This window comes from Diadema setosum, chromosome 1 (genome assembly GCF_964275005.1).
Source record: "Diadema setosum chromosome 1, eeDiaSeto1, whole genome shotgun sequence".
In the NCBI taxonomy this organism is placed as follows: Eukaryota; Metazoa; Echinodermata; class Echinoidea; order Diadematoida; family Diadematidae; genus Diadema; species Diadema setosum.
The window spans coordinates 39,810,405-39,836,568 of record NC_092685.1 but is presented as its reverse complement, the minus strand read 5'-3'; the positions used below and the strand labels follow the sequence as shown (position 1 = coordinate 39,836,568).

General features: G+C 39.9%; 1 protein-coding gene across 1 annotated transcript in view; it reads left to right on the top strand.

Moving 5' to 3' along the window:
- LOC140236053 (calcium-independent protein kinase C-like) overlaps positions 1-26,164 on the top strand; it is a 134,243-nt gene that overhangs the window by 59,652 nt on the left and 48,427 nt on the right. The window contains exon 3 of the mRNA XM_072316030.1: positions 23,186-23,342. Within this exon, the coding sequence (XP_072172131.1) occupies positions 23,186-23,342 (157 nt within the window). The remainder of the gene's footprint in view (positions 1-23,185; positions 23,343-26,164) is intronic.

The window sequence follows — 26,164 nt, the reverse complement described above, 5'->3', positions numbered from 1 at the left end:
TGCCACAACTTTGTTAGGATCTCTTTGTTTCACCTTGTTTTTGGATATCTCAGCCATTTCAAAACCGATTTTCATCAAATAAACTTTTGATACCCCTTAGAATTGCATGCTCCTTGACATCTCATAGGGTGGTATCTGAATATCTCGCAAAACGTTAAAAGCTAAATCCTCACCTCGACCAGAACTGTACACACCCTTTAAGTTCGGTGCTAGTGCTTGTGCTAGTGCTATCTCCCATACAACTGCCTTATATCGAGCTCCAACACCTACGGTCAGATTGATGCAACAATACCGATCACACTTATCAATCCCCAGCACTCGGTGTAGGAATCACAGCACCGCAAAGTCTGCGGGAATTGCACGACGAAAAAAGTGATGCCATGTGATTACAGTCAAATATCAAAAGATATAGCCATGACTGCTTAGATTTAGACACATATTGAAGAAGACAGATTAAAATGCCACAAATTTCATCCCTTCCTTAAAACACAATTATCTTAATTTTATTCCCAGGCTCAGATTTATGTAGCCATGTCTAGAGTGTTTGTGTACGTTACGAGGGCGACCATTGCTTTTGCATAGACTTTGCACGTAAAACATGATTCCGTTACACACAAATCTGCCTCTCATATAATACGTGTGGGTTCATTTGTGACAGTCTATCCCATTGTGCATAACACAGCCTGCAGTTTGTTTTTGTCTGTTCCTGGAGGGATTTGGTAGAGATACTGTGCACGGACAATTGTTCCTGGTTGTTTTTACGATGAAACCCAGGGGAAGTGACTGGCACAATACGCATTTCCTGTATGGGGAAGCTGTCCAGTGGTGCTGTATAATGTCAAAACCAGTCGATGCTGGTGTTACGAGTTCTGTATTGCTTCATCAAATGTGCCCTGGCATAATCGGATATAAGACTATAGTTATAGATCGCAGATACTGTATACGCCGTCATTTTCGCGAACGACGAAGTCATAGACATTTTCGCGAGGTGTTGTTTTCGCGAATCGACGCCGACGCTTACGTTAATGCTCTATCAATAAAGCGCATGGAGACAATTTCGCGTGTTGTTAAATTCGCGATCCAACTGCAATTCACGAAATTCGCAAAAATTAAACCCTCGCAAAAATAACGGCGTATACAGTAATATGTGTGTGTGCGCGCGCTCGCGCATGTGTGCATGTTTACATGCATCTCTCTCTCTTTCTACTCATATGCGTTTGTGCTTGTGCGTATGTATTTGTAGTTATGCAGCATATATCAGGAGTAATACCTTCACTAGACAACGGCGTTCACATTGTCTTATTTGTAGCATCATGTACCGGTAGTTGTTTTTTAAGGCGTTTGTAGCCCTTGTTAAAACCATGTATTTGAAATGGCATAAATATCATGCATAAAACAGATTTAATTGATGCACCCCTGGCACTGTGATATTAATTTATGCACCTGGGAGATCTGTCCTTTCACTTCCTGGTGAATTAATAATCTATGGCATTTTCTACTTGCTACTGATGTTCATACAGAGAATAACACTCTGGATTTGGAGTCATGGAAAGTCATATGCCATACAAGTATCAAATGCTATGCAAAAGGTAACATTTTGCACAATGCATATTTTGCACCATTACCATTTAACCAAAAAACATCACTACTGTTAAAGCATATATTTTTACACAAGTAATTTCTTGCACTCAGCAGGGTAAGACAAATTCTGCATGTTTTTTATTTTGCGAATGGTCATGATCGAGCGAGCACGTCAAAGAGCTCGCCAGTGCCACAGCAGTTAACATCTTTGGCAGAACGTAGTTAACGTAACTGGTCCACATAATGAGAGCAGATTCACTCATGCTACAGGACTAGAAAATGTGACGAAAGCTATAAATATCATAACAGTAATAACCCTACAGTATAGATACCCCGAGATCAGAGATAAAAAATGATATTACATATAACAACAAGCAGACAATGTACAAGCTTTTATTTCTTTTTCACCGTGGTGTCATGTCTTGCCAAATGTGCAAACATTTCTGCTTTTACAGTAGTACAGCTGGAACTAGAAGGCATTGTATCTCTCTAGTGCCCTTCTACCGTAGTCATCCATAGACACTGTGAATCAATTTGCCCTTTGAAGAGCATATAATTAGTTTCAAGGTTGCCATGTTTTTTTCTTTTCAAGAGGCGGCAGGTACTCATACCTTCGAGCAGGTGTAAAATGTGTATAATGATAATATAATGTATACCGACATAGCGGTGTTTGCCCAGGGTAGCCTCTTCAGTGTTAGCTCTATGCTTTCCCCTGGAGGGTCCTGCCTGTTCATTGTTACCCCAGCGTTGCCGGGCAACCATTTGTACATCTGGGTCAAGTGGAACATCATGGAGGATGAAAACATCTAGTCAAAGGATGTACAGTTAGGGCAAGACGGCCGACTAACAACCTCCATCGCCCCATATCCACTTCACCACAGCACTCCAACACAGCCACAGGATTTGATCATTGCCATAGAACATCATGAACATCCAACAAGAAGACCCACATGTCCGTGTCCACGATAAAAGGTTGCAGCACATTTGGCAAACTGCCACATGTGTTCTGCTGGTGCGTCGGTCTCGTCAGTTAATGAGGGATTTCAATGTCTTTTACGACATGATCGTGTCAATCAGGATGAAAATCAATTTACGCTCTTTTCATTGTGTTGTCAATAATGCATATAGTCATGTAGCGTTGTATCATCATGTATTGTTACAGTGAAGAAATTGAAGAGGAGTCTTATTGACGGTGTTGAATATAAAATATTCATAAATACCTAATGTGGTTTTTACCAAGGGAGCAATAATTTGGGTAAACACTGGCTATGTGAGGCTCATTTACTGAACTCTTAAGTCCAGTACGTATTATGTACTGCATGCATTGTAAACTACAGAAGACTGTATACCTAGTCATTTATTGGTGGTTTTGCTCAATTCAATTGCAACAGTGTCTATTACACATACCAAACATCTAGTGTATGTTTACTTTAGTGTTTGTTACTGCTTGCATAGCAACAGGTACATTAATTGAGCTTAATTGATTTGGATGAGTTAGGGGCTGAAGGCATTTGGGATGTAACCTTTCTGTTGCATTGTGTCTGAGCATTGTGTTTCACATGCAATCGTGTGGGATGTTCAGTGCAAGAGGGGCACTATGATATGTTTGCACCTCTGACCGAGTAAAATCTCCTTTGCAATGCCTAACACTGAACAGAGAGTATTAATGCTTGTGTAGTACAGTACAAAGATGGCAGTCATTGGATTGAGTGCAACATGGTAATATCAACACATATGAAGCTGAAATACTTTCACTGCAGATACTTTTCTATGTATTGTGCATTACTATAGATGATGCAGCCATTTAAAGGGATATATTAAAGAGCATATGAATCATTTGTCCACAAACTTACAGTATGGCTGCGTTGTAATTAAGACTGCTGCTGAATGATATTTTCACTCACAAAATTTCATACTTATCATTTCTTTTTTTTTTTTTTTGGGGGGGGGGGGTTAGGGGGAGAGGGACTGAAAAGAAGGGCTTTATCCTACTGGTGTCTATAATTCATGCAGTCTGAAAATCACACATGCATGCACACACCCTCACCCCCTCCTCCCCCCCCCCCTAAAAAAAAAAAAGAGGAAAAAAAAAGGGGGGAAAAAGAGTTGCACGCAATCACAGCGGCTCTCTGCACTGCCGCTTCAGTGATGAACTGAGGAGGGAGAGGGAGCTGAAGAAAAGTCTGCCTTTCGCCCAAAATGTCAAATGTCAAGCAGTGAATGTTACGGCATCTGTGCACTGTGTGTGGGGCACAACAGCAGGCGTGCAATCTGTGTAGGCAAACACATGCTGTAATTTTGTTCCTCCTCTGTCCCACAGACAGCCATATGCACACACAGACAGACAGACGGACATACACACACGCACACACTGACACACACACACACACTTGCACATATGGACGGAAACAACCCATGCATTAAATGTACAATGTATAGTGATTAATGTCAGACTTATTTGAAGTAATACAGAAAGGAATGGTCTGTGCTCATGTCAGAGTGTTGGTTTTTCACTTTTTATGCTTTTCACTTTATCACGCAGTATTTGATTGATGCACACGGTAATACACAGGCCAATGACAATGCATGCACAATCAAGTTTATTACGTAAACATGCACGGGCACCCGACTTCATTGCCTTCATGTAGCAAGCGCTGCAGTCCGCGCTTGTTTGGTGGCATGCTGCTTCTTTCGGCCAGTGCTGTTCGCGTATTCCCGTCCCACCAGTTTTGGTCATTACATTCAAGAGTGTATGATAATGTGGGGGGAAAATGGCTAATTTGCACGGCCTGCGCATCAAAGAGTTTCCCTTGTCCCAGTGCAACAAATTAAACATCTTAGAGATGGTCACTAAAATGATGTCCATGAGATGCCACATTGATTGACTTATTATCTGTAAAATGGTGTCAACTTTTATCACTTCTGGTCTTGTTCTGCTGAATTCTAACCCAGTTTTGTTCATCATTCAATTCACTGCATTTGAGGCAGTTACTTAAGTGGGCAAAATTTTCTGTTAGATCATTCCAAAGTACCAGGTATTTCCTGTGATGCCACTTTTTAGCTATGACGTGTACAAATATCTCAAGAAGTACATGTAGTCACATTGTACCTAATATGAACACATTTTTTGCTTTCTGATAATAAAAAAGATTTGTGGTAATGTGAGAGCTGGTTTTATTTTTCAAAAGTAAATCATGAATAACAGACTACAGATAAAATTTGGAGATTTAAGTCCTAGGTTACTTTAAAAATCTTTGAAGAAAATAAGATAGAAGCATACACTGTACTACACATCTGCTGACAGATACTTGCCAAAATGTAACATAGGCTTGTTTTGTTTTTGTTCCTTTATGAAAAATGAAGAAAAGCAGATGGTTTATTCTTCAAAGAATCACAGAGATTGCACAAGGAATGTGTTTCAGAGAAAAGCATATGGCCATGAGGTTGTTTATCATCATCATCATCATCAAAATAGTCCACTTTGAATCATATCTCACTTGCAAAAGCACTCACGTATATTCCTTGATTGTGATAGATGCTGCGTGAGGGTACGCCAGCTGCCTCCCTTCAGGAAACAATGCCGTGGGAAGAGCTCGTACAGAAATAGACCGCTTCTTTGCCCAAAGATAGCAACTCATCAGGCAGACTCATTACCCCCGACATTCGATTCTCGACAGAAATCAAACATTGATGCGAAATTTCTGGAAAATTCATAGCTTTTGCCCACTGGGCATTTGCCAGGCACCCTGTGATATGCAAAGGTGATTATGCAACTTTTATGGGCATTTCAGGTTTTCTCATGTAAGAAGTGAAGAGATGCAGACTTCAATTTGTATCATGATGAAAGATGGGATTCAAAAGTTTAATCAATCAAGAAAATCGTTGAATGCCCTTCTCTACCTTGAATTATTTTGCCAGCTCAACCCAGAGATTAGGATTATGTTAAGAAGAGTCAATTCAGTCGTCCCAATCCATGTATATTAATGATAGTGTGCTATTGATGCCAACTGAGTACTGTATACCCTGAAATTTTGTGAGGTCTTTATTTTCGCGAATTTTGCAAGTCAGGTGGTATTCGCAAAATTAAAATCATGCAAAAATGTCAACTCTGATCCCGATATGAATGTGACGTGCACGTATACATTTCTTCCCTCAGGACTGTACTCCGCTATGGCGAATTCAACCACTCATGAAATTGTCAGGAAGTCCTGATTCGCGAAATATTAGACTTGCAAAATATATGGCGTGTACAGTATATTATATGGATGTGTGTATTTTTTATTGTGTGTGTGCTATCTTTATCATCATGATCACTTCGTCAGGGACTGTAGTTGAGTGTGAGGAATGTTACCTTAAACTAGAAATCATATTAAACCAACCGGGCAACCACCTGTCTATAACGACCACCTGCTCATAGCGACCACGTATAGGAATCCCCCAGTTAAGAGAATGTGTAGTTAAGAAGCTATGTATAGTGACCATCTGCCTATAGTGACCAGTGATCACAGATTTGGTTTAGTGAGATGAAGGTAAATCAACTGTCTGACATGGCAGATTAACTTTTTATATGCCAAGACACTTACCCTTAACTTATCCTGCGTTTTTTTTTGTATCACCATTCATTTATTAATTAATCAATACCTGCTCATAGACTACCAAGTCCACTCAAGCGTAGCAATGTGTCTCGGTCCTACAGGAAGGCAATGGGGACACTGTGGGTATTAGTGGGATCATAGGATCATAGGTAGTGTCTATTCAGTGACAACTGGTTTCCCCAGAGATATCTGTGCCAGTAGGCGCAAAAAGCACTCCAGTGTGTGTGTGCCAATTCTCTCTATGACATATCATCAGCTGAGAACCAGAAGGGTGTTATCGCGTTTTAAGATTTTGAGCGTGAATAAAAACAAAACAACCAATTTTCATGAAATAAAAAGTTTATTCTATCAGAAGTTGGTAGGTTTATAAGCATTGTTCCTAATATACGGTAATATACTACCCTTGTGGTTTCAGTTTTTAACATTGTACTGAAAAAAAAAAAAGATGATTTGAATTGACTCCATAATGTAGAGGAGATTGAGTTTTACGACATGATACCAATAACTCAATACTCACCAAAATTGTGATAAAGCCCTTCTGGTTCTCAGCCTACGATATAATTGTCAAAACTCAAACTGCGGTGGTGCTGCCTGATTACCGCAACAATGTGTTGACAATGCTGCCAGTGCACACTGGAGCACTGTCTCTATCTCCAAATTATATAGTTTTGTAGATTTTCTCAGCAATTGTTATGTATTGGGAAAAGAGATACCAAGTTATAAGCAGTTGTGAAGTGACAATGTTTTAGCCATGATGAAATGGGATAAAAACTGGATGTGATTATTGCATTTATGCTCTGCCCGTGCATGCTGCTCAGTAACTCTGCTTTCTTGGAAGTCCACAAGTGAACATCAGAAGTGTGACCCCACTTGACCTCTACGTGTTGTGCATGGATGCGTAAGTTCACGTCATTCATTTGCATGTGGCGTATAGTCAGCATTCGGACAACCGCTTGCAATAAGAATATAACAATAAGGTCTTATCTATCCTGGGAAGCCTCTTCAGTGTTGCCACTGCTCTACCAGTGGGCCCTGCTATTATTATTATTACCCTAGCATTGCCAGGTACCCGTTTATACTCTTGGGTCAAGAGGGACATGGTGTGTAAAAATCATCTTGTCCAAGCACATAAGCACTGGGTGGGAATCGAATTTGGGTCCTCTGATTGGCAGTCGGGAGTCTTATCAAATATGCCACAGCGCCCCCAATGTGATGAAATGTTTACAAATGTGATTGGGAGAATTGACGAACAAAGTGCAATAAGGGTTAAGAATTAAAGGGATTGTATAGTTTTGGTTGAGACTTAAAGGGGAAGGCTAATAACTGATCAGTGGGAATCAGTGGAAATGCTGGGAGATGATTATTCCAATCCTTATGGGCTTCATTCAAGAGTTCATTGTATATCTATTGTTGTGTGACAATGATTTGCTTCAGAACGGTCTCATATTCAAATAATGTGCATATTAATGCTCCGTCACTGACCAGGGACGCTAACCTGGAAGCATTAAACTGCACATTACTTGAATATGAAACTATTCTGAAGCAAATCATTCTCACACAACAATAGATATACAATGAACTCTTAAATGAATCCCATAAGGATTGGAACAATCATCTCCCAGCATTTCCACTGATTCCCACTGATCAGTTACTAGCCTTCCCCTTTAAATTCAGGTTTCTATCATTTTTTGGTGAGATAATGAGAAACCTCTTATGACATATGAAAGACCATGTAATTCCAAGAGGGATTCAATGTTTATAGATGAAAATTGGTTTGAAATGGCCGAGATATCCACAACAGAGCGATCCTAATAAAGTGTGGGACCCACATTTTATTACGATCGTTTTGTTTTACTTTGTTTTTGGATGTTTCAGCTATTCCAGACCTGATTTTTATCAAATAAACTTTGAATTCCTCTACATATGGTATGCTCTGTACTATTTCATAAGTGTTTTCTTGGTATCTCGCAAAAAAGTTAAAGCCCAATTTTCATCTCTACTAATACTGTACCATCCCTTTAAATTCCCCCCACACCGGCAAGTGTGGGAATGGTCTCAGACGAGGACAAGACTGCATTTATGATTATTGTTGGTTTGGGAAGAAAATCGTTGCTGCATGCTATTTTTAGCACAGGAAGGCTGTTGGTTGTGAAGTTCTCATGAGTGCTTTGATGAGGAGCACTGGATGGACATGAGTATTAAAGCCATCGATGGATACGAGAGACAACCTGATATCGAATGTATGCAGGTGTTCTGGATGTCACGATTCTCGTCTCGCATGAAAAACCTGAGCAATCTTTTCGGACAATTTAGTGTCCCGTGCTTTCTCTGTTTAACACAGAAGCATGTTGCCTGTTTTATCTCCATTTGCACTAAGTCGTCCAGTGCACTTGTAGGTCGTCTGGTGTGCTGGTTAGAATAAATCATGCTTTAGAGTCTAAATATGAAAAGAGATGAGGAACAGAAATCCTTGGTGTTATGTGATGATGATTGGAAATTATCAAAGTTCGTGTAGTCGTCGCTATGAATTCTTATTCTGTTAAATTATTTGTTTATCATTTCTTGATTTCTGTATAATTACAGTCCACCTGATGATGCCTTTATCATAAATAGACTGACTAATATCCCTTCTTCATATATTCATGTGTAACTTTAAAGTATTAATTTTTCGTAAGATCTTTTCCCTCTAACTCTCATTCCACATGAAACAGAATAATGGGGGATACATTTATGTGTATGCAAATTTGTAATATTGATATCTGTCATTTGCATTGGTATTTTTTCATTTTTCACATCCAAAAGGACCTATGTGAATATCTTTTCAACATTACATCACTAGAATAAGTGCTTTCAGACTGATTTTTTTTTTAAAGTGTATAGTTGTCTTATTTCTTTTTAATGTATTTTGATGGTTGCTTGATAGTGTGTGTGTGCATACTTGTTTGTCAGCACACATTGCGATTGTGCCTAACCTCTCATCTTCTGATGATGTGAAAGTGCTTAAATGGCAAAGTTACAGCAAGAAGCTCAGCAAGTGGATTGTTGCCTTATATGTATACATATACACAAAAATAACCTGCACGGAGATTTTGATTGCATCTAACGAGCAAACATCGTCACCTTGAGAGCACAGTTCTTAATATAACCGCTTTGCCAGGCATATGACATTTCTACCCAAAGTGTCCGAATATGTCGTCAATTGTTTGCGTTGACCTCCCTTTATGTAATGAATGCAGTATGAAAAATGTCAGAATATCAGTCTGCTGTATACAACGTGCATCCACGTGTTTACGTTATACAGCACTGCTATTTCATGTTGCCCTGCCACAGCATTTTGTGGCAGTTTTATACCCTCGACGAGTATTATCAAAAAATGAAACCTTGTCTTCTCACACATATATCAGAGACCTGAAAATGAAAGACAGGATGTAATCAACAAGTTCCTATTATTCATCCTGCCAATTGACACAATGAGATCGAGTCATCTAATGACATTCTGAAATCACTTCTGTATATTTTGGTATAGGAAGGGAAGTAGACATAGGATGTCAAGCCCTAAGATTACTTCGAGCTAGTTTAGGCTTGATTTGGCAGGTTAAAGCTTAAAGGCATAATTTACCATTTGCAGATGAAACAAAAACTCAGCTTTAGTACTTCAAAATAGTTTTAAAATGTGAGTTAGGGATAGAAGCAACCAGTGTGAAAATTTGAATCAGTATAATCAATGCTAAGTATTGTTAAATATACAATAAAAATATATGATAAAATGTTTCCAGACTAAACAGTCTACAGTTATGGTTTATTGACAAAAATAGTGATATATCCTTATATTTTATGCTTTATTGCAAAACTTTTACATGGTAGGATGTTTTGTGATACAACTGACCTACACATATGCATCAAATGTGATATCTTGAACATTTTTTAAATCACTGCTCCCAAAGGTAAACTGTACCTTTAAGATGACAACTCAAACATCATCCATGCCATATCAATCGAACCATGAGCTTGATGTGACATCATAACGTCTCTGAAAGTAAGCAACGTACTTGGGAATAATATCTTGCACCCACCTTGCGATGGTGAAGAATACATCTTGAATGTCTATGTGCCCTTCCCAACTAGATCTGATCTGAATCAGTTTCAACCTAAAGGCCGTGTCACACCAGCCTTGCGTGCGACTTCCGAAGAACATTTTTGCTATCCGGAGGTCCCCGCAGATGACCCGCACATGACAGTACCTAGCATGTATCTCAAAAGTAGTTACCCGGAGGTGCGCACGCTGGCTCTATTTACCCGCTGCCAAAAAAGGCCCTGTCACACCAGCTAAGCGGGCTTATTGCGTATGGGGATTTTTCAGCACGCAGAATAATTTCTGCGGCCGGACAAGGTTTAGGGCGAGTTTCACGTGGGTATTACATGATAAACGCGTGATACCTAAGTCCTTCTTGCGTGTATTCCGTTGAACTGCATGTTAGGTGCGTGGGTGTCACGTGATAGCTTCGTAGCTTCTTTTATGTCAGTTACGGGCGATATACGGGCTCTGCGAAGTACCTGTGCCACAACTGCGTGTTATCTGCGTACTAGTCGCCTGCGAGGTGAGTGCTAGCCTGAACAATAGGCTGGTTCGAGTGGATGGGCAAACAATCATTTGTCAACTAGCTTTCAAGAAGTGAAGATGCCCCGTAGACGGAAAGTGCACAAGGGCAGAGAACGTCCAGTGGATGGACAGCCACAAAGCCCAGAAGATTCACAGCAAATGCACCAAATTGCTGCTGAAGTCCATTCGGCGGATGAAGTCCTGTCCGAAAGGGACCAGGTAGTCCTCGACGCCACAGAGGACAAAGAAGAGAATGAGTCCAACACGTCACACAAAATATGCTCTTAGAATGCCCGCAAATGGCACGCACTCCCTTCACATACCAGTGGTAGGCATAGATCAGCGGGCAAATTACCTACTTCAAGTGGGTCAAATGCCTGTGAATTGCGGCGGCTACGACCCTCCTACGGGTGTTCTGCGTGGAACTCTTCGGGCAGTCCTCGCGACTCATCCGGAAATAGTTTTGGTCATGCTCAAAACTTTGCTGCGGGAAAATTGGACTAGCGTGCGCACCTTCGGGCAACTAAGGACGAGATAAGTGCTAGGTACTGTCAAGTTCGGGCCAACTGCGGAGAGCTCCGGGTAGGAAATTTGTTTCCCCGCAAGTCAAGCCGCAAAACTTCCCCAGATACGGTATGACAAGGCCTTGAGCATGCTCAAAACTTGTTCCGGAAGGGTCACGGGAGTTGCCCATAGAGGTACGCGCAGAACACAAGTAGGAAACCCTTACCGGTAGCACCTCACAGGCAACTCCAAAGCAGGTACTTCGCAATCCCCGTAAGTCGCTCGTAACAGAAAATGGATCGGTTTCAAAGCTCTCACGCGAGTCACACGGAATGCACGCAAGTAGAAGCTAAGTAGCACGCGTCTAGTAAGTAAGAAACAAGTGCGAAAATTGCAAACATTCTTGTCCGCCCGTGGAAAATCTTCTACGTGCTTTAAACTACCTCCTCGCCACAAGCCCGCGTAGCTTGCCCGGACAGGTGTGACACCACCTTAAGGTTCATTGTTTGGCTTGTTGTAGATCCCATGTTAGCGAAGGGCTCTGAACCCTTAATACTGACCGCACATTTGTTTTTGCACTGGAAACTAATATCATGTTTTGTTATCGACCACTTCATCCTGGGTTTACAAACAGAAGAGTGAAGAGCACGTATCAAGTGTTTGTTTGTTTGTTTGTTTGTTTTTTTAGAGTAGAGTTTGTGTCTGTTCTTGAATTGTATTTTTTGTTTCTATTCTTTTGTTTGTTTGTTTGTTTGTTTTTTCTCGTATTCTGGCCTTTGCATTATGTACTCCATACTGGCAGTGTAAAAACCTCTCAGACTTCTTTTGATAATACATATTGGCATGATCGAGTGGTGTATGTGCAGCTCAACCTCATGCCTTGGGATATGTTTTTACATGGCAAGATTGGGGCCTGGGGATATTGTTTGGCCTTTCTTTTTCAATATTCGCCCTGTGGTGGTAATGATGTGGTGCTGTATCTCTGGTTACTCATGGCAGTGGGCGGCTTAAAGACATATAAAGGAGAAAAGACATGCTAGCAGGTCACTCACCGCCCCCCTACACACTGATGGAGGCATTGGGAGGGAGGGCTTGGGTCTCCAACACGGGTTGGCACCAATCTGGAGGCGAAAACGGCAAGCAAGCGTGGCGGAGAGCGAATTTCATGTGTGCTCTGAAAACAACTGGCGTGTTTTTAAAGGCGGAAAAATGTGCCAGCCATGCACAGCAAAGAGGGACACTTCGAAACAAAAGCTACTGAGGCGTGACATTGGTGTTTCCCTCCAGCCAACGGGGGTGTATTCACTCTCAAGTCCATCTCATTTCACTCACTCTCCTCTGCAATCTTTCCTCAGGAATCAGGCTGTGATCATTGTCACTGGGATGAGCATGCTGAATTATAGAGCTCGAAGGTTCCATATTCTTCAAGTATTTGCATTCTAGGGGATCTGTTGCTGTAATTAAAGACAGAAAGGAGGGTATTGGCTATTTGTAGTGGAATATTTCACAATGTGTGCATGTTAGAGGCAAAATAGTTGGCTTTGTCCGCCCGTCTCTGGTTACTTCTTTGCACAATTCATCCATTCACAATATGTCCATCACTTTTTCTTCCTCCTCTCCGTGATTATAAATGAGGGATGAACAAAAGTTTGTTCATTATGGATTTCAAACCATTGTGGTGTCATCATAGACTGCAATTTACCGCTTGATTTTACTTTGCACAAGGAATTAATTGTAATATTGGCCTATGTTGATTTTGCTGAATTAAAAACAAAACAAAAGAAGAATCAAAAGTCAATTTGTATGATAGATTTGAGCTACACAATAAAAGCACTATTGAGTATGTGGGCAATGCATAATAACTTGCAGAAATCATCAACCTTCGTTGATAATAGCACTATTCAAAATTAATACTTTTCCACAAAATGAATGTACATAATAGCATCATGCTCCACCGACAGATCCTTGATTTGATTACATCATGTATGCTTTAATAGGCCTCATCCTTGCGTATGTGTGTGTATGACAAACATAAGACTTGCACCTGTAATGAATGTGCAAGCATCTGCATTATGTTAGTCTTGTGTGAAGACTTTCAATCCTACCTGTTGATTAGCGGTAACCTTATCGATCACGCTTGCTCTGCAGGGACATGCGGTTTATGACAATGCAGTAATTAATTCTCAGTGTCTGCTGTCAATGCACTATGACAGAGGCTTTTTTTTTTCTTCTTTTTTACTAGAATGTTTGATAGTCTTGTAGTTCAAGATTTTTTTTTCCCCCCAATAAGTTGTTTTCTCAAAGTGACTCTCGTAAATAGTATGGTCAGTGTTATATATCATATTATCATCTCATGCACTGCTGTGAAGTTAACCCGTTGAGGACGGACTGATTTTGCTATAACACACATTTCCCATAGACACCTGTCCGAGTATTCTTTTGACTCATCTTCAACGGGTTAAGTGCACGGGGAAGAAGTTTTCATTGCTTCAGGTATCCAGGATCAAAATTTCCTTTTACTTTTAAAAGGGTAGTTTTATGTACACACCAAGGAAAGACCCATGATATATGTGCTTAATTTCTTCTTCAGGGCATGTGTTGATCTTCATTCTCATTCTTGCTGTAGTTTTATCATTTTATGTCTTATACTGTTATGTATATGTACAGATATATTCCACAGTATTATGTGTATATACACACTTGTACATATGATTGTTATATCATGCATAAAGTATGAATGTATAATGTATACATCATGTTTTGTTGCATTCAAGTTCATTTGTTGAGAATGTCAAATCTTCTTATTAATTCAAGCATGAAGCTCTGTACAGTACCAGTCTCCTTTCTCATACATTTTTTCCCCTTGCAAATTCTTGGAAGGTTTTCCAACCTCTCTTAGAATATCGTTGCTATGTTTCTCTCCCATATCTCTTTTATATATTTTTTTTTTCTTCTCTGTCTCTCTCTCTGCTAAAACTGATGCCTGCATTACAAAGTCCACTTTTGTGCAATGTATTCCCCTGGCGTCGCATCTTTGTAGCCTTTTCTTTGGGAGCCGGGTGGGACTGTTGAGTTGAAAATGCTAATGCACACGTCCAAAAGCTTTTATCACTGAATGCAAGACCAATATCCTCGCATGGTGGAATTGACTCAAAATCTCTCAGCCCCAACATAAAGTCACTGTTGTGGTGCATCTGTAATTCGGTTATGTTAATTGGGTCCTTCTTTCTCTCTTTGTGTTTTGTGCGGTGCAGTAGTTGATGTAGGGAAAAAACATCATTGATGAGTGGAAAAGCATTTGACAGCCGACATTGTCGTACATGCAAGCGTTTTCTTCACCGGGGTAAGATCGAAAGTGAAGAAAGCGATCTGATGCATCTTTGAAGTGAGGCCAAATGTGCCACTGCATTATCAGCGTGCGCCGGAAAAACCATGACTACAGATGATGCCAGATAGTGGTTGATTTTTTGTAGGGTGTGGATGTCCCCAGGTTTAACCTCGTGTGTCGTGCTGTAGCAGCATTTTGGATGGGAAGGTGACACTCGTAGTCGAGGAACGTCCACTGCAATGCAAGAAGATAGTATTTTAATTCGGTGGTCATCACTTATTCAAAGGCCTCGTATTACAAGGTGGCTTTTGAAACAAAGAAAGCTGCTCTGCTTTACCATAGTGAGACTGTATGAAATTTATCACATTGTTCAATCATACCAATCATGTTTTTTAACCCATTTAGGACGGACTGATTTTGCTACAGCACGCACTTCCCATAGACACTTACCCGAGTATACTCAGGACTTGTCCTCAACGGGTTAATTATTTTAAAATTGCTGTTCATATCTTGGAGTATGATTGTAATGTTACAGATGCAGAGAATTTGTAAACCAAGCTAGAGATAAAGCATCTCCTGAATTCAGGTTGGGATGATCCAGAAAACCAAACTGATCGTGATGATGACCGTGATGATGATATTGGATAGATGATGATATTGACAATCAAAAATAAATAATTCAATGGGCATATCATCTAGTGTGAAATAGACATTCCAATGTGTGTTATATACCTGAAAGACTGCCAATATGGGATAAATACACTGTATTGAGCAAGACATTATGTTTCGAAGTTTGTTTTTGAACCCCCAGAACGGATGGAGAGAAAAGAAAGCTGTGTTTGACTGTGGCATAAATGAAGAAAGCATTGCCAAGTAGTTTGAAGAGCTTATAGTCTTCCACTGCAACCACAGTGATGCAGCATGATATGTTACAGGTGGTGTACATGCCATTATTTCCATACTGTGGTCTGTTCTGAAAATACACACTAGAGCCATTTATCAGGTATCAGAGGCACCAAAATTACTTCACTCATATGAGTTTATTGGCATCAGCCTGTATTATCTAATCATGATAATGCACATTGTCGATTGATTGCGTGCTCTTCATGTGGCCTTGATTTTTTGTACTGCACGCCATGCGCTCTGCTTGGGTGTGAAGGTACATGTGGGGATGTCGGTGACGAGGACTGTTTACGGAGTGCTGATGGCGCTAACACTTCATTACTAAGATCCGATAGCGAGTAGCCGGTATCTAGCTGCCCATTCGACGAGTGTGCCACCAGGGCTTCGTGGCAGCTGTGCGTTGCCATGGAAACGGGATGCTCGGAACAGGAACTGGCAATACCAGGTGCATTGTTCAAGTGGGCTCTCCATTAAGCTGTGCTTGCCAACAATGCACCTTCACTTACACAATCTGCTATTGAGGATGCTAATTGCCTGATATCTGTTATTTAAGTGCAGTGAAATATATATCGCCACACTTGCTCTTGTCGGGCTCTCATATTTGTGTTCAGTTTAGAAAATGTGTGAACCAATGTACTAGAACAATGAGACAAATTCACCATTTCAACAAATCAACTGTGAACATTTTTTTTTCTTTTTTACTTTGCTATTCAAGAGTCAAGCAGATGAAATTTAAGACAGTCCATTTCCATTTTTGTTTTAGCCTTTAACATTGATTAATTTCAGATCTCTATAGGGTTATGCTCAGTATGTTGATATCTTCATAAGATATCAAATTATCATATCATGTAGGGGAAGCCCAAACTGTGTCTTTCAATTTAGCCTTCATGCAGAATTAGAAATACGTCATGAAAGTATGAAAGTGAAATGAACCTAAAATCTCTTTTCATATGCATATATTTGGAAACTCACATAATAAACCAATATACTCTTGATATTTTACTGTGAGGCAGACTTTCTGTACAATATTCATGTCAGGATGATGAAAAATTCAGATGTCAGGATGTGAATAAATGGACAAGAATAGAATTTCTGGCGATGGAATGGATTCATGGTAGCTTGGCATTTATCAGCAAGCAAGGAAAAAAAAGTGGTTTGATTCCATTTGATTGAGTGTGTGTATACCTGTTGCAAAATCTGTTTCCCAGTTTTTGATAAGTGACAATCTTCTTGCACTTTGTCCAATTTGTGAAATATCTGTGGAGATGGGATATTCTTATGTTGATGATATCAGATGTAAAAGCTTACAGTCCTCCTCAAAAAGACAAAAAACAAAAAACAAACAGATAGCAGAACACAATTTTCTGTGGATTAGCCAGGCCAGACCAAATCCATATTCATTGAAATGTATATCTTAACCTCTTTCCTGGCAAGGCTCAGATACTTCCCCAAAATGTCAAAATACGGCATCTCACTCTAAGCCCCTAATCCCGAATCTCTAGTGGTGAGGACATATTTGCAGCATGCTTTGATGACGTCATGCTGTGATTTCTTCCTCTCCTCTCCCCACTCACCCCTCCCCCCCCCCCCCACCACCACATCATGTAACCTGAAGGAGGACAAGGAGAAACACAGTAATGGGTGTGGCCGAGCTAGGAAAAATCTTCAAAGAGGGGGCGGATGATGATAAGAGGGACCGGGGGGATGAAAAGGTGTGATCTGAAGGCAGACATGGAGACAACAGAAAAAAAATAGAAGAGACCGAAGTGTCTAGATAAACAACATCCAGTTCGAAGCTACTGAATAGTTACAGTACCATTTTTTTTTTCTGTTTTCGAATGTTTTTCTTGGCAGATTTTTGAACAACATTATCTCATTTTCAAGCTATGGGAGAAGTATTGATTCACTCTTTTTTAGAAATTGTCTCCTCTTCAGTTCAGAGAAGAAAATTGAGGTTTGGTAGTCAGTTGTCTGGATTTGAATGACCTGTGGATATTCTTGTAATGAGAGCAGCTACAGTACCAGAATATTGCCTGCTGGTAGCAGAACGTTCTGTGCTTTGGTGCGGCTTGAACACAAAGTCATTTGAGATTGGAAACGCAGGAGAATGCTTCGGTAGGGAAGGGATATAATCTCACGGCAAACAGCAGCTTATTCTGCAGAATTCTAGGGCTTGGGCTTGAAAGCAGGTACGTGTGCATTAAATCATGTAAACTTCAATCATGTACGGGCATTATAATGGAGTGCGTAGTTCCCGATCCAAAGTGCTGTCGGGGGAGCGGTGCCCATCAATATTTTTCGCGTACTTGGGAGATCATTCATATTGCAACAGTGTCGGCTAATGGGTAATGGGCAAACTGCAGTTATGTGCTTGTGAGGTGTGCGTGTGTGTATCTCTATCTCTGTCAGTGTGTCTGGTGTCTCTTGCGTGTGTGTGTGTGTGTGTGTGTGTGTGTGTGTGTGTGTGTGTGTGTGTCGGTTGTATAAGAGCAGAGGAAAATGTGGAGCATGAATATGAGACGGGACTGAAGGGAGAGGTTTTTGGATGGCAGACGACGTGGTCTTATCACTGCCCCTGCCCCCGTGGTATGGGTATAAACACTCATTTCTTACCCTCACCATCTCACTTGAGCTTTTTTTAGTTCTTGTTTTTGTTTTTCTTGCCACAACTTGCTTTGGCCCACATCTCTAACCAGCCGGCTTCTTCCCTTTTCTCCTTCGATGCTCCTGAAGAGGGAGCTAATCATAAATTTCATTATGGGTGCAGACGAGACCAATGAATATTAAAGCCCTCCCAAAGGGCAGGTAGCTATCTTCTTTGCCAAAGATTTATTAATTCACATACATTTGGTCGATTCCAAAGTATGAAATGTCAGCGGGGTGCTGCGTATCATAACGTATGTGAGCCGTGTGCCCCAGCCAGTGTGTGTGTGTGTCTGTGTCTATGTGTGTTTGCAAAGAGTGTATATATCTGCGTGTGCCTGCGTCTGTCTGTGTGTGTGTATATGTGTATATGTGGGGTGTGTGTGAGTGAGTGTGTATGTGTATATACAATGTGTATGTGTGTGAGTTTTGGTGCGTGGGCATACATCTGGTCTTTATTGGCGATGTTGGCGACTGGGTTACTAGGGTGGATGCTTGTATGTATGTATGTATGTATGTCTGTTTGTTTCTCTCCTCATTTGTCTGGGGTTACAGCAGCTTGAATGCATATATGGAGTTGAGAGATACTAACCACCAAGTGTGTGCTCTGCATTACCATGACAGAGGCTAGTGGTTTGTGTTCAATGTCCACACATGTTAATGTCCGCTTATGTGCACCACCTGTCTACACATTCATGCAGCAATCACTGTCTCCAATAGGTGTAGATGTTGTTCACATTCCCTCCCTGCCTTGAGACAAAGATATTAACAGCTAAATCTATGTCATTTTTACAAGCTCTTTATGAGTTGTCTTCCAACATTTGGTTTCATCTTACATTCAATCCAGGAACCATAGTGTCTTGTCATCACTCAGCTTCCTTAAAAAAAAAATAGAATTGTGAACAAAAAGCAAAAAAGAAAAAAAAAGAGAGAAAAGGGTGCTATAACTAGACAATATTAGGTTTCCGTGTCTTAAAATGTGCCCCTCTCGCAGTCTTGCAAGTTGAAAGAAAGATGCAGAAGGAATTTTAGTTTGGGGTCAGTTTTCTTTCGTAACTGTTAAACATTGAATTGTTTCATGCTTATTGCTTGCTTTCTTGAGGTGCTACTTTTGGTTTCTGATACCACCTCTGGTCACTAAAAAGGGAGCTTACATGAAGTCTATACATGAGTGATAGTGAGTGATTGTCAGTCGTTAGATTTGCAGCAATGCAAAACTGGTGTAAAATTGTGTATGGCGTCTAAATAAATATTGAATGAAATAGGAACAGTATCATCTTTGAAATTATGTGGTGCAAAGAAGAATTACCTCACCCTTCAGTAGCTAGAGTTATGAAGAAGAAATTTAAAAAAAAATGTATGGATGCTAACACATGGAGTTCATTATTCTTTCCCTGAAAATCCTAAGCCTACCCCTGAGTCTAAATATGCATGTTTGCACAGAAAGCGCTGACATTAACTTGTGCAAACAGCGCGGCAAGAATTCCTCATGCAAAGGTTACTTTGGTCATTAAGGGAACAATAGTAGGCGTAGTAACCGGCATTGCATCGATGTGAGCTGACTCAGGGACTCTAGAGACGAATTAGCGATGTGCAATCAAGGTCCTTTTCTCATTTCGTCCTTTTTTTTTATGGAGATATAAGAAACCAAAAAAAAATGGAGATTCCAGCCTTAATAACACGGAAGACACTATGATATGAAATATGCATCAATGTTTGATTACTTTACACTCGTTATGCTAGGAATGCATGTCTGGCATGCGCTACAGATTTTTTTAAAATATGTCGTGTGAATATTGTGATAAAGGTTACATACACAAACACACACATTTTTATGTTACTTAATGTTTATATCTCTTTCATTATATATTTATATATTTATTTTTTGTCACCATTGTAAATTATGCATTGTGTCTATGCATTTATTTGTGTATTTTGTATTAAAAATTATGATTTGTTAATTTTTTATACAAATAATGAACAATATGCTTTATTAACTATATATTTGTATTTATATTATCTTTTTCTCATTGAATGGAAATAAAGAAAAATTGAATTGAAATGAATATAATTGAATTAAATTGAATTGAATTGAATTGAAGTTAATTGAACTGCTTGCAAAATGATTCATAAATGCATTTCTGTGTATGACTTTTGCTTTGGTCTGTGGCACAGTGAACAACAAAGCTGGCTCAATGTTATGTTTTTAAGTGTGTTTACACGAGAAGAGGTAGAGATTTGTCGGTACAACCAACACATTTTTAGCAACTTGTTTACCACTTGTGTGTGCACCCATATCAGGTTTCTTGTCATGAATGTGACAACGGTGCATCAACATCTACCTTAGATTACCACCCAGTTAACCTGTTGAGGACGATATGATTGTGCTGTAACACGCATTTCCCATAGACACATACCCGAGTATACTCGGGACTTGTCCTCAATGGATTAATGCTGTCTTTCTTTGTTCAAAGAGAAATAGATCCTAGTCGAGCCATTCTTTATATTTGTTTCTTTTTTTTTTTCTTTTGGTATGCCTGCATTATATTTTTGCATCTGCATAAGGCCAAAAAAAAAAAAAATTGTTGCATTGGCGTGACATGAGATTTTCAAATAGGGTCGGTCGGGCGGATTTTATGTTTTTGTTTTTGGTTTTTTGCTACCTGCATTTTACGTGTAAAACTCGTGCTCGCTCAGCTCAGTAAACAGTTACAACTGCTGCACCGAATGTGCTGTGTTCATCTATAATCTACAAATCATTTATGAGGCCGATATTACTGGAATTGTACCCCTTCACAGAATTTAAAGATGTTGAAATCCCTATCCTGAATGTTTTCACTTCATATTTTACTATTTTGACTTAGATATGATAGATGCAAATTGACCCATATGTACGATCTTTTCATCGCACACGGCGATCTCTATTACAGTTCCACATATACAGATTCGTGTAAGTTCTCCACACAAGAAACCTACGGCAAAACTGTGCACAATACATCGCAGTCTGAATGCTACGTATACACTGAATAAATCTTGTTAGAGTACGTGTCCGTGTTGGAAACAGATGACGTACTGATCAAGGAAGGCTTATGCGAGGCGCTAGATCTCTCCCTCGTACATCCGATATCCCCAGAGCCGTTTCCACTTGCGGGTTTGTGCGATCGCGATCGCAATCAACAAGATATTTGATATCGATAGCAAAAAAATAATAAAAAAACATGGGGTCGGCGGAATTTTTAGGGTCGGGCAGGTTACGCCAATGCAACAATTTTTTTTTTTGGCCTAAGAGATTGCTGCACACATTTGATTTGATTTTGATTTTGACTTTGATTTATTTCATCATGGCAAAAAGTCTGCTGTCAGCTCTAAAGCTGCTTTTCGGCAAGACCCTGCGTGAGAATTAACAAAAGTGAATCATGAATAAACAATATAACAGATTTTAAAAAAAAATTAAAAAGAAATAACTGATCAAACTGATTTATTATGAAGGTACAGCCAAAAGGAAAAGAGGCTTGAAAATGTGATTTTTCTTTGCCAACAGCTTTAGTAGTGTTCACAACCATTGCAGAAACAGACTTGATTTGTCTTGTCATAATTGGCTTTCACTTTTACTGTGACACACCATCCAATTCTAAGATTTCATGCATTGGGATATCCTACATTTTAGTGAGTGGTTGAATTCACTATCGTGGAGTACACCAGTGCACAAAGAAATGTACACATCCATGTCGCATTTATGATGAGATCAGAGTTAACATTGTTGCGCATTTTTAGATAATGTATGAATATCAGCCAACTTGCAAAATTTGTGAAAATAAAGACCCTGTAAAATGTATGACATGTAAAGTAGTTCTTGCTAATGTCTCATCTTAGTAGTGGATAGGGAAATACAGAGAGAGAGAGAGAGAGAGAGAGAGGATTTTGAGGTTGTGTGCAGAAAGTGTATGCTCACTGGACACTGAATTTCATGCTATTATTGTCTTCAGGAAAGCAGCGCTTGCAAGTAACCTAGCCATGTGTCGGGGCTGTATCACGTCTGACAGTTCCTTTGAGGAATCCACATTTAACCCATTGAGGACGAGTCCCGAGTATACTCGGGCAGGTGTCTATGGGAAAAGTGTGCTGTAGCAAAATCAAACCGTCCTCAACGGGTTAACAAACAGTCGGCTGAGAATGATAAGGCGTTCAGTTGCCACTAAAGCCATAATGTTTGAGGCACCTTAACGCCCTTCTCATTCTCAGCCGATGAAACTTTGTACGTTTTGGTGGGTCCCTCCATAGGTGGCAGAAGATAAAAAATTTATTTTGTCAACTTTTTCCAAGCCTTGTATACAGTATCATTATATGTGATCAAGTGATGCTGTCGGCCAAGTATTGCATTCATTATCTGCATATATTTACCTGATGTGTCTTGAAAACTGAAATACATAGTCAATTTTAATCAAGATAAATGGAATATATAGCCTTAATGTGTTGTGGAAGATTTTTTTGTTAATCAGGTCATATTGAGTATAGATCTCTTTCCCCCTCTGCACATATACATTTCAGCTGTATTATGTCAGGTGAAAGTAGCGATGTGAGATGAAGTGCAGTGGTAAATTTTTTCCTCATTATTGTAAATTTGCCTCTCTTATTAAGAAGCTACTATTGCTGAAAATGATATCTGTTTTCATTTTCTCTGTATCTTCAAGATTACAACCTTATCATCACTTGTTCGTGAATGCATGATTTTTTTTTTCCAGTTACATGAAGTTATGTTTGGTAATACCTAGAAAAAAAAAACCCACCTATGCTTATACATTCACTCTATAGAAATATAAATTTTTGGTTTAAATTGTGTATGGAAATATGCATTATGTATATGTTTATTTCTAATGCAGAACTCAAATAAAATAGAAACAAATCAAATTTGAGCATTTTATGCCTGCAAAAGAATGAATCTACGATTTTTGTGTATCATCGTCAAGTATGTCGGCATGGAAACTCTGTATAAACCCTTTGCACGTCTTTCTCTCTCTGTATTTGCCACAGAACCGCCAAAGGAGAAGGTATTCAGAGTGCGTGAAAATGCCATGCACAAAAGGCGAGGGGCGGTCAGGCGGAGAGTCCACCAGGTCAACGGCCACAAGTTCATGTCCACATTTCTGCGCCAGCCAACATTCTGCTCACACTGCAATGACTTTATCTGGTGAGTGGGTCACTACATTTTGCATTGTTCCAATCTCTTTTTCATAATGTTTCTCTGTTTTTGTTTTTGTTTTTTGTATGTGATATTGTCGGCTAAGAACCAGGAGGGCATTGTCATAATTTTTTTGGGTATTGAGTTGTTGGTATCACATTGTAGAGCTTGATCTCCTCTGCATTATGGTGTCAATTTTAGGTTATTTTCATTTTCAGCAAAGTGTTGAAAATCAAATCCACAAGGGCACTATTTTACCCAATACTGGAAAAATGCATATAAATCTACCCACTTTTGATGAAGTAATCTTTGTATTTCATGAAAATTGTTTAGTTTTTTTTGTTTCATTTCTATTTGTGCTCAGAAGCTTAGAATGTGATAGTGCCCTTCTGCCTCTCAGCTGACAATGTGTTTGTTGTGCCGTTGAGTTGGAGATGAGGATTCAAAGATGCATGTTCAGAAAAAGTTTGTGATCTGACCATGACTAGTGATGTAATGTTGACTAGATTGAGTGTAACAAAGCAGTAAGTCATCAAAAGAGATTTTTAAGGCTTTGATACTGCGTGATATCCAAAGGTATTTGATATCTTATGGAAATGCTCTCTGCTCTAAAGGAGCAAGGAACCACATTTCCATATAACCTTGTCAGTTCATTATGATCCAAGGTTTCTCTTACGCATCTAATGCAAGCGAAAACAAAAAAACTGTTGTTTACAAAATCCTGGGTTTAGTTTCTTTAGCATAACTTTTGCTGTTGGTGGCATGATGCAAGCTTTTTCAACCCTTCTGTCTACAAAAGCATTTTCTGCAAGATGTTCGCCAGATATTTTTGCCCCGAGCAAACTTGCCAAAGCATGGCTCATTAATTTGAGCAGCGACAATGGCTTTCAGTATATACCTGGCCCGAGTCTTTTTTGTTTCATGACAAAGAAAAGAAAAATCCACCCATGGCCCTCTCTTTGAAAGCAGAGAGGGCATGATCAAATGCTAGCATTCAGCAAAATAATTCCTGATCCATTAGCAGCTTCTCTCTGCCCGATACCCCCGTAGTGATTTTTTTTTTCCTGAAATCCTTACCTTTGGGATTGTCGTAGGAGCAATACTTTCCCCTCTTAACCTGTCTCTCATCATCACTCTCTCAGACCTTCATGTATCGATGCTCCTCATCACCTCCTCCCATACTTCTTTCCTTTTCTCCATCTTTCCTCTCTCATCTTCTCCTTCTCTCCCAGCTCCTTCCCTCTTAACCCTATTCCCTTTGTTGATCTTTCTTCCACTCCCTCCTTTATTCTCTCCTTGTCTCTTCACTCTATCATGCTTCCCTTTTCCTATTCTCTTCTTCCCTCCTTTCCTACCTTTCTTCCACCACTCCTTCTCTCCTCCCATTCTTCTCTTTTCCCTTCCTGTACACCTTCCTTCCTTCCTTCCTTCCTTCTTTCTGTCCTTCCCTCTATCTCCTTCCCCACCTCTCAACTTTCCTTCTTTCCCACCTGTTGTACCTCCCCCCATCCTTTTTTTCCCCCTCTTCCCTCCTCCTTGGTTCCCTCGGCTCCTCCCCTCTTCTCTACCTTTCCTAATTCTCCGCTCCTTCCTTACCTTTCCCTCTCCATTCTGTCCTTCTTCACCTTCCCTTCCCTGCTCCTGGCCCTTTCCCTTCTTTCCTCTTTCCTCCCTCTCTTCTTTCCCTCTTCCCCACCTCCCCGTTTCACTATCTCACAACCTGTCCTTTCCATTTTTCCGTAGCCATGGGTTGGGAGTTGGTTGAACAGCATATTGCACATCATCATCTAAGGCTCAACTGATATGCCATTTGTACATGCCATATTCCTGAAGGATAAATTACTTTCAATGAGCTACCTTTGCCATATTCCAGAAGGACACATTACTGGCAATGAGCTACATGTAACCAGTAAAAAAGAAAATGATAACCCCCTCCCCCCCCCCCCCCACACACACACACAAACCACAGACCAGTAGGTATATGGGTTTCGTTAGCCAGGTTATTTTCAATTCCACAATCCATATTAATGTCAGATGAAATGTTCACCAGCATACCCAATCACCTCCATGCATAATGAATGAGACATTGCTGAGTGATTGCTGATATCCATTCACACCCCATCTCGCTGCACAGCAAGTCTACAGCTATTATGTGGTACAAAATGATTCAGCCATCTATAGAATAACTCCCTTCGTAAAGTGATTTGAAAAAAAAAGGTAAATGAGTTTGTTGAGGTGTCACTTATTCATGCCATACCAGTATTCTGATACAAGAAAGTGACTTGGCCATATACTCTAAAACATGATATTTTCAGGGCGTGAAATTTTTCGTGAATTGGAGCCGACGGCCTTTTTCGCAGCATGAAATTTGCCTCTAACATTCAATGTGTGTAGTGTAGACAAGAACTTTTACATGCATTTTACAGTAGTAGATTTAACTTCACCAGCAGTGATTGGGCAGCATTCTGTGACAAATCTTTCAGATTGAAATCAGATGGCAATATCATATTGTGCTTGTAGGTGTGAAAAGAGATAATGGCTTATTCATCGACTATGATGAATGGGTCACTCTGTGTGTGCGTGTGTGTGTGTGTGTGTGGGGGGGGGGGGGGGAGTTCCAGCTACAGCTGCTACCAGACAGACTCTATGAAAGTGAAATTTACAGTCATATCACAAAATTTCTGCTTTCAACCCAGTGAAAGAATTGTGAGATATTTTCCCCCTTGAGGGTAGAATTACAGGTTGTTCTGTCATATTTTTTACTGTTTCTTTTTTATAATGATAGAGTAAATTCACTTCCTTTTGCTTTGTTTTGCTTTTTATCTCCAGAA